Source organism: Callospermophilus lateralis, chromosome 6 (assembly GCF_048772815.1).
Source record: "Callospermophilus lateralis isolate mCalLat2 chromosome 6, mCalLat2.hap1, whole genome shotgun sequence".
Taxonomy (NCBI): Eukaryota; Metazoa; Chordata; class Mammalia; order Rodentia; family Sciuridae; genus Callospermophilus; species Callospermophilus lateralis.
The window spans coordinates 48,460,127-48,474,239 of NC_135310.1; the positions used below are offsets into that span (position 1 = coordinate 48,460,127).

General features: G+C 36.3%; 1 protein-coding gene across 3 annotated transcripts in view; it reads left to right on the forward strand.

Moving 5' to 3' along the window:
- Positions 1-5,863: 5,863 nt before the first annotated feature.
- Positions 5,864-14,113, forward strand: part of LOC143401185 (amine sulfotransferase-like) — a 29,913-nt gene continuing 21,663 nt past the window's right edge. For all 3 annotated transcript variants that reach the window (XM_076858329.2, XM_076858328.2, XM_076858330.1), the window contains exon 1: positions 5,864-6,038. Coding sequence is in view for 2 of the 3 variants with exons in the window: in XM_076858328.2 (XP_076714443.1) it covers positions 6,020-6,038 (19 nt within the window). In the remaining variant the exon portion in view is untranslated. The remainder of the gene's footprint in view (positions 6,039-14,113) is intronic.

The window sequence follows — 14,113 nt, forward strand, 5'->3', positions numbered from 1 at the left end:
CTCTGGACGGGGCTACATGGGTGGTTGCCCTACCTCTTACCTTTCCTTGGGCCCATTCTCTTGCTGCTTCTACTCTTTACCTTTGGGCCCTGCATTGCTAATAAGGCCATTCAATTTATTCAAAATAGGATAGAATCAATTCAGCTTATGACTGTTCAGATACAATACCAGAGACTCACAGAGACAGAAGACCCATACAGTGAGTCCTCTGTGGTTCTAGCCCCCCCCCCCTCAACCTTAGAGGCCACCAAAGTCCAGATGAGCTGTAAGGTACCCAATGACAGGTAAGATCCTCCTAAGGGAGGACAACCTAAGACAGAGGCCGTACCCACTGGCATGTTAAAACAAATAAAAAGGGGGAATTGTTCCGACACCTACTGTTTGATCTTTTCCCTGCCCCTCCTATTTTTTCCATGACAGGGTCTTTTACTGAAGACACTTTTCTACACATTAAATTTCTTCTTTTTAAATTATTATTTTTTATTTATATATGACAGCAGAATGCATTACAATTCTTATTACTCATACAGAGCACAATTTTTCATATCTCTGTATACAAAGTATATTCATACCAATTCGTGTCTTCATACATGTACTTTATTTTTTATTTTTTTAATATTTTTTTTAGTTCTAGGTGGACATAATATCTTTATTTTGTTTTTATGTGGTGCTGAGGTTTGAACCCAGTGCCCCGCACATACTAGGTGAGCACACTACCACTTGAGCCACATCCCCAGCCCATACATATACTTTAGATAAAAATATCCATCACATCCCACCATCATTTCTAACCCTATGTCCCTCCCTCCCCTTCCTACCCCTCTGCCCTATCTAGATATTAAATTTCCAACTACATAAACATGTTAAATAGTCTAGCAATAAAAGAACATGGAAGCTCAGTGGATATGCATAAATTACAAGTATACAGGCATTTAGGAAATATACAATTTTAAAATATTTGAAGCTAAAATTTTTGTAATACAACAGATTTTACTCTATTGTAACTTTTTCTTCTTTGGTACCATCTCTTTCACCCATTTCGCTCTGAAGACTATAATAACTATTTGATTCCTTTCCTCTTATAGTATGTCCTGTGAATGTAATATGCATAATATCAAAACATAATATAAGGATCTTGCCTTGAAATAGAATGCAAATTACACTAGAATTATTTCAAATTTTCTAAAAAATTAAAGGGAAAACATGCAATCAATTTAAGCCTTTTCATTACAATCATGCATCATAATGACAAGGATACATTCTGAGCAATATGTCATTAGGTGATTGTGTTATTGTGCAAACACCATAGAGTGTACTCACACAAACCTAGAAGGCACAGCCTATATACACTAGGAGCACACTGTGTGCTCTACTTTAATATAATGGTTAGTGCAGTATGTTTGTTTACACCATAACCACAAAGGCATAATGCTTTCTGCTGTGACCTTATGACAACTTTGATGTTACTAAATGACAGGAATATTCCAGATCATTAAAAACTTAAGGGGTCACTGTCATGACTGCATCTGATATTCATTCATTATTCAACAAATGTTTAATAAGAACAGCAATTTGGAGAACATAAAATAGAAGAAACCCATTTTATCTGTTATCCAGAAACTTACCACACAAACATTTAGCAAAATGTGAGGGTTGAAAAACACTAAAACCAGATATGAAACAGAAATGCCTAAATAAGGAAGTGGGTGCTGAGAAGTAAGGTTGATTGGAGAAGGCTTGAAGAGATTTTTAAAAAATAGAGCACAAATACTATTTGGAGAATTATAAAATAAATAGTAACAACAGCAAAAAATTAAAACAACACTCTACCAAACCCAAATAATCCCTCAGAATTTAAATATTAAAAGTCATAATAATGACTCACCCCTTCATTTTCTAATTCCCAATCAGCTCCTTTCAAACCCTGGAGAAAAAAGAGCCTTCTGCTTTTCTTTCTTCCCTGCATTGGAAGCAACTCATTTTCATTTTGTAGTGTATCTATTTTTTACTAAAATGTAAAATTTTTCATTGAAAATGTGTCATTTTTATATCTTGGGTAATGATTTCAATGATGTCAACAGCATTTTCATGACACTTATCTAATATCTTCATCAGCATATTAAAATGTAATCATATCTACCCAAAAAGAGAAGATTCCATATTTTTTGGTAGGTTCCAGACATAACTTTTCTATGTTCATATATGACTACACAACCAGTGAAACTCCACATCATGTACAACCACAATGATGAGATCCTAATTAGAATAAGGTAAACTTCTTGTATGTATAATATGTCAAAAAAAAAAAACTCTACTGTCAAGAAGAAAGAGCATTTAAAGAATCATTTCATAAAGACTCAGTTGGATGTTTAGGGAATTTCAATAATTTGAAATCTTAGGAGATTTTTCAGTGAAAAATTTATACCATGAATGAACCAAACCTATCCTAGAACTTTCTTAGGAAATACCTGTAATATGATCTGTATGTTTAAGTTATTAAAAAAAACATCATAGCAAGATACATATTCCATGTCAGGTACATTGTCATATTTCATTTATGAAATTTAAATCGCTTGGTTATATATTCTTCACTTTTGCCTTACCTTCTTTTCCATTCCCTCTTCCACTTTCTCTCACCAAATCCAATTTGATTTCTAAATCACGTTGATTCTGTCTTTAAGATATGTTCCTTTCCTTTCTATATCATTATTTAAGCCAATTATCTGCTCCAGTGAGTTAAGAACTACAAAGAATGCATTTCATATTGCGATCTCCAGCCACACATGACCAAAGACAAGTCATCAAATATTACTCCTCTTTATGAAATGTGACATCCCTAACACTGCTTTTGGGCTGGGATTGTGGTTCATTGGTAGTGTGCTTGCCTGCCATGTGTAAAGCACTAGGTTCATTCTCAGCACCATATGTAAATAAATAAGATAAAGGTCCACTGACAATTAAAAATATATTTAAAAAAAACACTGCTTTTTCTTTCACAACTGAATTAATGATACTTCCTCTACCTTCTCAATAATTAGTTGCATTTTATACATAAATACTAGTGTATGTTTTTTCAAATCCCAGAATTGTAATGTGGATTTACTTTTAAGAAAACAAAAGTCTCTGTCAAAATACTTTCACATTGAAAAGAAACTCTTCTGTTCAGTGTGGATACAGGCATGAATTACTTTTCTGGTGAATATGCTTTATTATTTCTCAAACTTTGTTTCTAATTATTTGTTCAATTAGACCTTCTGTCTCAGTGAAGTAAATTTAATAAAAATCATTTTCATACATATGGTAAGCACCAGCTAATAGCCTTTATAAGTTCCCAGTATGTCTTTTCTCTCAAAAAATATTTTAAAATCACCTTTATGCTCAAGGACTTACCACTTTATGTCATTCCCAAACAATTCTTCCTTGGTTTAGAGTGGCTCTTTCTGAGAACACTGAATTGCTGCTATAAAATTTTGTAAATTATATATTTCCTATTCAGAAACTGCATTAGGTTCTTCCATGGCCAAGATTAGAATTGTATTTTTTATTTATTTCCTCCTTTGCTAGAAAGAAACAAAATAAATATAGGCTCAATAATTGTCTATTTACTATTAACTGACCTGAGATATTATTTCTGAGTTTCTTCTTTAATGTGTATGTTTATCTTTGACCTTAAGAATGTCATAAGACATTCTGAATTTAGTTGTACAATGTTTCTGATTTCATACACCAAAGGCATGTCCTAATCTTTGTAGATATATATTAAAAATTTTATGATGTTCTGAAAAGAATCAATATAAATTATTATAGCTTTTATTTAATTATTTTATTCTCCAATTATTATTCTCCAATTTCTCTTCATAGGAATTATTTGATAATAGCTAATTCTTGCATCAAATATAGTATAGGTAGTGTATTGTTCACATTGGTTATATTCTCATCATTTATTGATATTTAAGGGTCTTCTAAAAATAATTCTTCCACAGTTCCATTTCATTTGAAAGTTTCATATCAAGAGTATGAAACATATAAAATTACATGATTTCTATCACAGAAAATAAAAGAATTGCCTCTGATAGTGTTCACAAACAAACATTTATAGGAAGAGATGTTGGCAAGGAGTAAGGATAGCCATAAATTTTGAATATGTTGAACATTTTTAATATGTTGAGCAAACCAAAGCAAGTAAAGTTCATGTCACAGAAAGAGAGAGAGAGAGACAGAGAGAGAGAGAGAGAGAGAGAGAGAGAATATGTCACAAGAAAATATGCAGATGCTATTGGCAACCAATGTGAAAGGCAGTTCACAAATATTATGTTTGAAGTATATGTTGTTCTGTTGCCCAAACATCACTGTTCTTGTTCTTCAACAGGATTGTTTTGACTAGGAGTTTCTTTAAAAGTTTATCAAGGGGAGGGGAGGGGGATAGTAAAGGATAGGAAAGGCAGCAGAATACAACAGACCCTAGTATGGCAATATATAAATCAATGGAAGTGTAACTGATGTGATTCTGCAATTTGTATACGGGGTAAAAATGGGAGTTCATAACCCACTTGAATCAAAGTGTGAAATATGATATATCAAGAACTATGTAATGTTTTGAACAACCAACAATAAAAAAAAAGTTTATCAACTTTGCCTAATTTTTATTCAGTGTTGAAACTCATGGAGAAGCCTCTAGATAGAAAAGATGGTTGTTTGGGGACAATAGCAGGGTTATTTATTTATTTATTTATTTTTATGTGGTGCTGAGGACCGAACCCAGTGCCTTACACATGTGAGGTGAGCGCTCTACCGCTGAGCCATAACCCCAGCCCCAATAGCAGGGTTTTTAACTACAGTGTTTGATTTGCTTCAGTTAGGAGCTAGGAAAATCAGACTCCAAGCCCAAAGTCTTATTTTATTTTTCAATATAATATTAAGTTTCAATATAATGTCCATATGTGCTTTATTCATAGTTCTTCATTTATAAAACTCCCTGGATTTTTTCCTTTCCTTTGTGGGACACTTTTGGAAGCCTGAGCTTAAAGATGATGCACTAGTTTATCTGGTGAAGGAAATTTCAAGACAACACAGCATTTAGATCATAGCATTGGTGTTATTGACTGATTTTAATGCATGCGATTGAAAAGCAAAAAGGAAGAGAGCACAGGGATTTGGAAAATTTTTAGCTTGACCAGAAAAGAAAGAGTCCAGAAAGTTTCAGCTGAAAAGGTTATGGCAATGCTTCACACTTGGACAATAAGAAGGATTTCTCAAGAGAAGCCATCACAGGCTCTGAGATATAAAAATGCAAATTTGTTTCAAAAGTATTACAGAGAAGAATCATTTGAGAAAAGAGCCCTAGGCCACCCTGAATGCCCAGGACTACTTAGAGAATCATTTCTCTATGTATAGCCAACTTGGTACTCAGAGGCTGCCACATCTGTAGATCAAGCAAGCCAAGGCACAGCTCATAGCAGATGCAGACTTTGGCATTACACACATGATCTCATTGGGCAAGCAGGCAGAATGCAAGATGTATCATCATTGTAACTTCCATTGAAATGTCAGAGGAAATCTTCAGGTGATGTCGGGCAATATCCAGGGTCGAAGTTTTGCAAGGAACTCAGTCTTGTGACAGCTAGTCTCTTGGGACATGCCTGTGATTTCCGTGAAGTGTCTTGACACACTAGGACTATGGCTTCCGTGTATGTGCCTGCCTGAAGGCAGATATGGCTTCTGCATATGCAAACCTAATTCTGCTAAAGCCCTTAGCAACAAGGGTGTGCCTTATCTCTATTGGCTCCTGCTATCTCCTTCATTCTAACCCCTCCTCCTTTCTCTATAAAAAGCCTATGTACACAATAAGAGTTGCTGACTCAACTTTTTGGCCCGGTGGGATGGCAGAGGCTGGGTTGTGACACTCATCTCATTAAGCCCTGGGGACACTAGCTGGTCTAGTGCTCTCTGCTAATCTCTGCCGGAGGGCAGTTCTGACAGCTCTGACAGCTGGTGCCCGTGTGAGGAGGGAACTTCGCTGATGAGCAATCAGTCTACGGGTGAGTGTACCCACATAAGTTATGGGGCAGTCTTCTTCAAAAAATGATCTCTCCCTTTAATCCCTCGGAGTCCTCCTTAAGAGTAGAGGTCTCGAGATTTCTGACACTCAGGCGTTTAAGACCTGGGAGACTATGGTTAAGGTTGCTTCCTGGCTACCAGAGAGTAATTTATTTGATTGGGAGACCTGGGATAGGATTGAATAGCTGGTCCGAAAAGCCCAGGTTAATCCGGGTGAAATTCCTCCTCTTGGAGTTTATCCCATCCTGTCAGCCCTTAAGAGTTGTTTCCTTCCTAGTAGGTCGTGTTTCACACCAGAGGTCAAGGGCCCGGAGCTAAGGGAGGCACTCGGGACAAGATCTATTCCCCTAGGAGACCCTGACCACACACCTTCAACTGAAGCCAGTCCTAAAAGGGAAAGGGGCAATGAGGAGTCCGGGGAGAGCCAAAATGCAGGACCCTTGGACCCCTTTGATGTTGCTCCATGGCCTCCTAGACAGGAAAATTCTCTCTACCCTCCATTACCTAGGTCTGAATCCTCTCAGAACCCTTTTCTTTTTTTTTTTTTATTATTAGTTGTTCAAAACATTACAAAGCTCTTGACATATCATATTTCATACATTTGATTCAAGCAGATTATGAACTCCCATTTTTACCTCGTATACATATTGCAGATTCACATCGGTTCCGCATCCACTTTTTTACATACTGCCATAACTAGTGTCTGTTGTATTCTGCTGCCCTACCTATCCTCTGCTATCCCCGCTCCCCTCCCCTCCCTTCTCCTCCCATCTTCTCTCTCTCTACCCCATCTACTGTAATTCATTTCTCTCTCTTGTTTTTTTCCCTTTCCCTTCACTTCCTCTTATATGTAATTTTGTATAACAATGAGGGTCTCCTTCCTTTACCATGCAATTTCCCTTCTCTCTCTCTTTCTCTCCCCCCTCTCGACCCTGTTTAATGGTGATCTTCTTCTCATGCTCTTCCTCCCTATTCTGTTCTTAGTTGCTCTCCTTATATCAAAGATGACATTTGGCATTTGTTTTTTAGGGACTGGCTAGCTGCACTTAGCATAATCTGCTCTAGTGCCATCCATTTCCCTGAAAATTCCATGATTTTGTCATTTTTTAGTGTAGGGTAATACTCCATTGTGTATAAATGCCACATTTTTTTTATCCATTCATCTATTGAAGGGCATCTAGGTTGGTTCCACAGTCTAGCTATTGTGAATTATGCTGCTATGAACATCGATGTAGCAGTATCCCTATAGTATGCTCTTTTGAGGTCTTCAGGGAATAGTCCAAGAAGGGCAATAGCAGGGTCAAATGGTGGTTCCATTCCCAGCTTTCCCAGGAATCTCCATACTGCTTTCCAAATTGGCCGCACCAATTTGCAGTCCCTTTAAATCATCCACCAGCAGCCCTGGCAGGTCACCCTCTGCCCTTCCTCCACTGTATCTGAACTCTGGATGAGGCTGTACTCCCTTCTAAGGGCTCAAAGTCTCCTACTGGTTGCTGGCTCCACAGGGAGTCAGAACCCCACCCATAGTTTAGTTCGGGGCCATATCAATTATTTCCTGTTAATGTTAAACCAGGTGGTAATCGCCCTGCAGCCTGGTATCCCTGGGATCCAGGTGATCTCAAGGAGTTACTTCAGGGCTTTGCCCATCAACCATGCACCATGGCAGATTGGAGGGCTTTGGTCCTGGCGGTTCTTCCTGACAATGGGCAGCCAACTCCTTGTTGTTTGCGTCACCATGGTAACCATGCTGGTGCCTGGCAGAAAGAGCAAGTTTCCTGATCCCACCTCCCACACTTTTGTGAGCTTCCAATTGATTCTTCCAGTCACTCAGACAGAACTTCTAGTCCTGCCTTCCAACCGCTAACCTGTATTTTCTGTTTCAGATTACTTCCAGAGCTGCCCAGAGCCCATATTTTTAAGAATGCCTATCTGTAAATGCTAATGAAAGATATTTTTTTTTTCAGACAAAATTTAATTCCACAGGTTTCTATGTTGCAGCCCTAAATTTAAGTTAGTTCTGAGTTAAATAACCTGACTTTTGGGGCTGGGGATGTGGCTCAAGCGGTAGTGCGCTCCCTGGCATGCCTGCGGCCCGGGTTCGATCCTCAGCACCACATACAAACAAAGATGTTGTGTGGGCCAAAAACTAAAAATTAAAACAATAAATATTAAAATTCTCTCTCTCTCTAAAAAAAAAATTTTTAAAAAGATAACCTGGCTTTTCTTATAGTTGTGTTACTAAATAATCTATTAATAAGAGATATCTAACATGCTTGTTTGTATTTAACTTTAATTTTGGAGGTTATGGGGATGCATTTGCTCGCCACAGGAACAAAGCCAGCAATGTTCCTGTAATGATCAAAAAAAAAAAAAAATCCTTATTCTAATTCCTGACTATAAAAAATAAATATGTATACACAAGGATCTTATTTCAGTTACATCAAGTGACATCACATAAAAGAGTGCACTCCTAAGTAAAAATAAATTGAAATGGATCCAAGTATTTTAAAAACCACGTGGTTACATAAAGTTAATACAATTATAAGTTATGTCCTTATTCTTAATATAATCTGTAAAATAATTAGCACATGTCTAATTGTTTAGTTAATATATATTTGCCTAATTGTTTTTTAACAGAAAACTCGTAATTTATGTTTTATATGTACATTCATCATATACTCTGCCTTTTCAGTTACAGATATTTGAGATAAATGTATTTACTATAAATTTGCTTTTAAGTGAAAATACAATCTTCAAGTAGTTTCTAATTCTCAAGTTATTGTTCAAACTCATAAGATGATAAACAAATATAATTCTTTTTTATTTATTTATTTTTTATAATTAGTTGTTCAAAACATTACATAGCTCTTGACATATCATATTTCATACATTTGATTCAAGGGGTTATGAACTCCTATTTTTACCCCGTATACAGATTGCAGAATCACATCGGTTGTACATCTACGTTTTAACATACTGCCATACTAGTGTCTGTTGTATTCTGCTACCTTTCCTATCCTCAGCTATCCCTCCTCCCCTCCCCTCCCCTCCCATCTTCTCTCTCTACCCTAACAAATATAATTCTGTCTACAAAATATCTAAGGATTTTAACTACATTTTTATTGATATTTCTTATCAAAGTACAATAATTTGTTTATAGATTCTAAGGTTTCCAGAAATTATTCCAAAGTATAACCAGAAAAAAAAAAATTCTAAAAGAAAAAGATGCTTCAACAAAGAGAAAGCACACATTAGATCCGAACAGGCAGAAAGAAATCAACATGCTACTCCTGTAGTTCCCATTACCATGGGGATGCTCGCAGGGACTACAGAACAATATCCTCAGGGATACAACAAGCTGCCATTCCCCCCCACTCACTCCTCTCTTCTCCTGTCAGTGCCCACACTCAGACCCACCAGGTCCTCTTACCAGCTAACTCAAAACTCAAACAAGCTGAGTAGAGCCCTCAGACCCCTATCAGAGACCTGATGAAAATGGCCTTTAAAGTTGCTTTGTCATCACTGAAAACAGGTTACTAAGAATTAAAGTCCCTTACAGGCTTTTTGGGATATTCACTCTGGTCTTCTCCTCTGCTCTACCTGTTCAACTGCTCAAGTTTTCCTTGCTAGGAAAATCCCAAACCCCTTTCCCATTATTCTTTTACATCTCCTTCCTCATTCTCAGATCCACCAGAGCTACTCTCAGCCCCGCCTTCCCATCTTCCCCCTCCCTACCCAGGCCCACAGAAAAGTCTTAACTGACCTTCTCCAGAAATCTTCACCATGGCTGATTTTAGGACTTTCAGCAAAAGAATCCCTATAAAATAGTTCAGTGTAGATAAACTTCCTTTTTTCGTGTTGCCCTGTTTTACTTGGCCACTGGCTGGAAAAATCAGCGCTCCAAAAGCTAGACACCCCCTTACTAGTTTTTCACAAAATATGTAAATAAGGCCTCTGGCCTTGAGCTGGGCTTCACAGTGGTGGCTACATTTCTAAGATAAGGGAGTTATCAACTAGGCTCCATGGTAACAGCTGGCAGGGGGAGGAAAGAAAGGAAAGAAAAAGCTCTCCCCCTCCCAGGTGTCCTTGAAAAGTTAACTTGCCCAGAACAGAAATAAAACAAAAAACAATAAACAAAAACTGCTTTTTGTGAACAGAGTAATATTATTTTGTCTTGATCCATCATGGCCACAGAGTGGCCTTGTCTAATCCTAATGTTATGTAAGATTGATTATGTTTAATAGGAGAACAACCAGACTTTGTCATGAGTAGCAGAAGAGTTTGTCTGATAAAACTGGCCTCATACTCACAACAGGGCCTGGCTGACAGGCCCCAAAGACTAGATAGGATACTGGAAGATAATCCACTTTCTTTAATATGAAGAGAAAAACTGGGCACAACCCCAAGGACCGCACATAGGGCAGGTATTTCCCCAGAAGTAAGTACTACAGTCTTAGCTGATGTTGCTGATGATTCTCAAACTACATCAAGGACACCCAGCACCATGAGTGATAAGGAGAAGTGAAAAATCTCCTTACATAAGAAGATCCAATTGAAAAACTTGAAATGTGAAGGATGAACAGCTTAAAAAGAAACCATGAAACCATGATATGGCATTCCTGCTCCGTTAGATGGCTTTTTGCCACTGTGATAAAATGCTTGACAAGAACAGCTTAGAGGAGAAAAAATTTATTTTAGGCTCATGTCTTCAGAAGTTCAGTCCATAGTCTCTTATTTAGTATGAGAAAACTGGTACAAACTCAAAAAACTGTTGCAAAGGGCAGAGGTTATTTCATAAAATGGGATAGTCCAGTGAATAGGTTATAACTCTCATAATCTAATCATTTCACCTCTGAGCATTCCTGTATTGACTACTGCAATGAGCTTATTGGGAGACACCTTATATCCAAACCGTAATACCGGCCTAGGAATTTTGCTTCAGTTTAAGTAGGATGGAGTGAGGGAGAAAGGAAGCTCCAAGTGTCGTCTATAACATAAAAAGATTGCAAGCTAATCATCATCTTTGTCATAGTTGATGAACCAATATTGATACAGCATTTTTAACTAATGTCCACTGTTTACACATTAGGGCTCATTGTTCATGTTGAATTTGTTTTATAGTCTGGACAAATGCATCATGAGTCCAGCATTCAAAGTTCATACAGAATAGTTTCAGTAACATGTGCTCCACATGTTAACCCCTCTTCCTTAACCCAAAACTTGGAAACCACTAATCTATTCACTATTTCTATTGTTGCCCTTTCCAGAATATGCTATAGTTGGTATTACACAGTATTTAATCTTTTTGGACTGATCTTTTTGCACCTTTTGCATTTAAATCTCCTCCCTGTCTTTTCATGATTTGATAGCACATTACCTTTTTTACTAAATAATATTCACATTATTTATGAACAGAACCAGTTTTATTTCTTTCTTGTCAACAAGTATACATTTCATTTCCTTTACTTGTGTAATTGTATTATCTAGACCATATAGCACAATGTTACATAGGAGTGATAAAGGCACATTCTTACTTTTCTGTTAGGACGAACTAATTTATTTTTTCTACCATTAAGTACAATGCTAGATGTAGGCATTATTTTTTAAAGATATTTATTATAAAATAAAGTCCCACTCCAATATTAAGTTGCTGGACTTTCTTTTCAAAATGAGCGAGCACGAGATTTTGTGAGATACTTTTTCTATATTTACTGATAAAAGCAAATAATTTGTCTTCATAAAAATAAAATAAAGGTATTACGTCTACCTACAACTAAAAACTAAAAGGTTAAAAAAATTTTGAGACTAAAATCATGTTCTTTTATTTCTATTTACTTATATGGGTATTTCCTTAGAATAATGACATTATCTAAAATAAACATAATACAATTATCAAAAGCAGGAAATGCAACATTGTTGCAGTCCTATTATATAAACCACAAATATATATTTTAAAATGTTCAGTTGTAACAGCAATATCCTATAGATTTTTTTTTCTGTGATAGGATCAAATGCAACATCATGCATATTTATTAATTTATTTATATTGTGGTCTTGGGTATAGAACCCAGGGGCACTGTAACACAGAAGTACACCAGCAGGCTCTTCTATTTTTTATTTTGAGACAGTGTCTGACTATCCTTCCTGACTGCCCTCAATCCTACAATCCTCCTGCCTCTGCCTCCCAAGTCACTGAAATTACAGGTGTACACCATTGTGCCAGACTATGCTTTGTATCTAATTGTCGTGTCTAGCTAGTTTCCTTTAATCTCAAATCATTTCTGTCCTGCTTGCTTACTCCTTTTGGCATTGTTAAAAATAGTATATGGCATAATGGGGGTTAATTTGAGTTTTTCTGATGTTTACTCATGATAGAATAAGGTTGAACTTTTTGACAGGAGTGCCCTGAATTCAATGTGCTCTCAGTGGTCAATAGGAGGAATGTAGGTTGGCTTAATGTCAGTATTAGGGATGCTACTTCTATTGGTTAAAGTGGTGTCTACCTGGGTTTTACCTAGTAAAATGACTCTTCTGCACTTTATTACATAAAAATTAATTATTTGACAGTACATGCTTTGAACACATGTAGATAACCTCTTCCTCATTCAAGCATTCCCTCCCATTATTTCTTCTATATTTACTTCTTGATATTTCAGTCCAAAGAGATATTTTTCCTTCTCACATATTTAATCATGCCTTCATTTTTACCAGTATCCATCAGAGATATTTTATCTACAGATGTGAGGCAATTCCATCCCATCATCTGTTTCTATATAGTCTGTGAAGGAAGAATGATTTTGCATCATGAATGGAAAAGAATTAAAATAATTTTTTTCACATAAACATTATATGAACTCTAAATTTCAGTGTCATTTCATGAAGTTTCATTTTCAAAATGTTATGGTCATTCATTTAATATGACTCTGATCACTTTTGTATTAAATAGTCAGTTTGAGCAATTGTTGCAGAAACTACACCTGGCTGTCTACATGAACATTGCTTTGCACTCTTGCCTATTGCACTAGGAGTCACAGTGATGTCATTGTAACACAACAGTGCTTCATGTGGCAGGTGTTTTGTCATACCCTGGTAGTTAGTTAATGTTTTAAAGTCAGCAGTGCATACTCAGTGTGTAAAAGCTAGAAGAGAAAGGTGTATTATGAATATTTTTAAGAAAACACGGAGTGCAGATTACCTCTTATTAAGGAATTTGGCAAAGCATCCATTTGGCTATCAAATGCTGAAGAACATAGTGTATATCAACATTATCAGATTAAGCAGTCATCACAATATTCCCAAGTCACAAGAGAGAAATGTTTAGAAACATTTAGAAGCTTAAAATCCATCAAATTTCAAATTCTTAGTTTTGCAAATATTTCAACCCAGGCCACTAAAGTTATTGAAAGTGTTATATTTTTTGCTCCATTTAAGCTTTTATAGGTGTTCCACATCTGATAGGATGGGACAAAATATTAACCATAGTTTCATAGATTCAACATCAGGAAATAGTCTGCCCTGCTTGACTATCAAATGAATCACTGAGATGTTGACTTTGATTACAGATTCATTTTCATTTTTTTTTTTTAGTAAAAAAAAATTTGATGAGATTTAATGAGTGAGGCCTACTAAAGAGTCTAGTCTTTGGAAAGAGGATATAGTAATACTTTTTAAATGCATTTTTTTTTACAAAAAAAGAAAAGGAAAAATGAAAATGATGCAGTAAACAAACTTCTCAGTATTCATTTGTGAGTCAAGCAAGGCAGGCTGTTTCCTGTTGTTGAATCAAGTAAATGATCTTTGATTAAAGCAGTTGAAGACATGTGCCCAGAGAAAATAAAGTTGCCTAACATCACACTCCCCTTCCAAAATGAGTGCACTCTAATTTCACTACACATGTATTGACAAGAACTGTTATAAATTAGTGTTATCTTTGCATCTGTTAAAAAAATTAGGGACTTTTTTCCTTTTTTGTTGACAACATCTGAATACTATTTTGTTCTTGCCACTTGTCCTGAAAGGCCTAAAACTTTTAATGTCTGTCTCAGCCAGTAAGGTT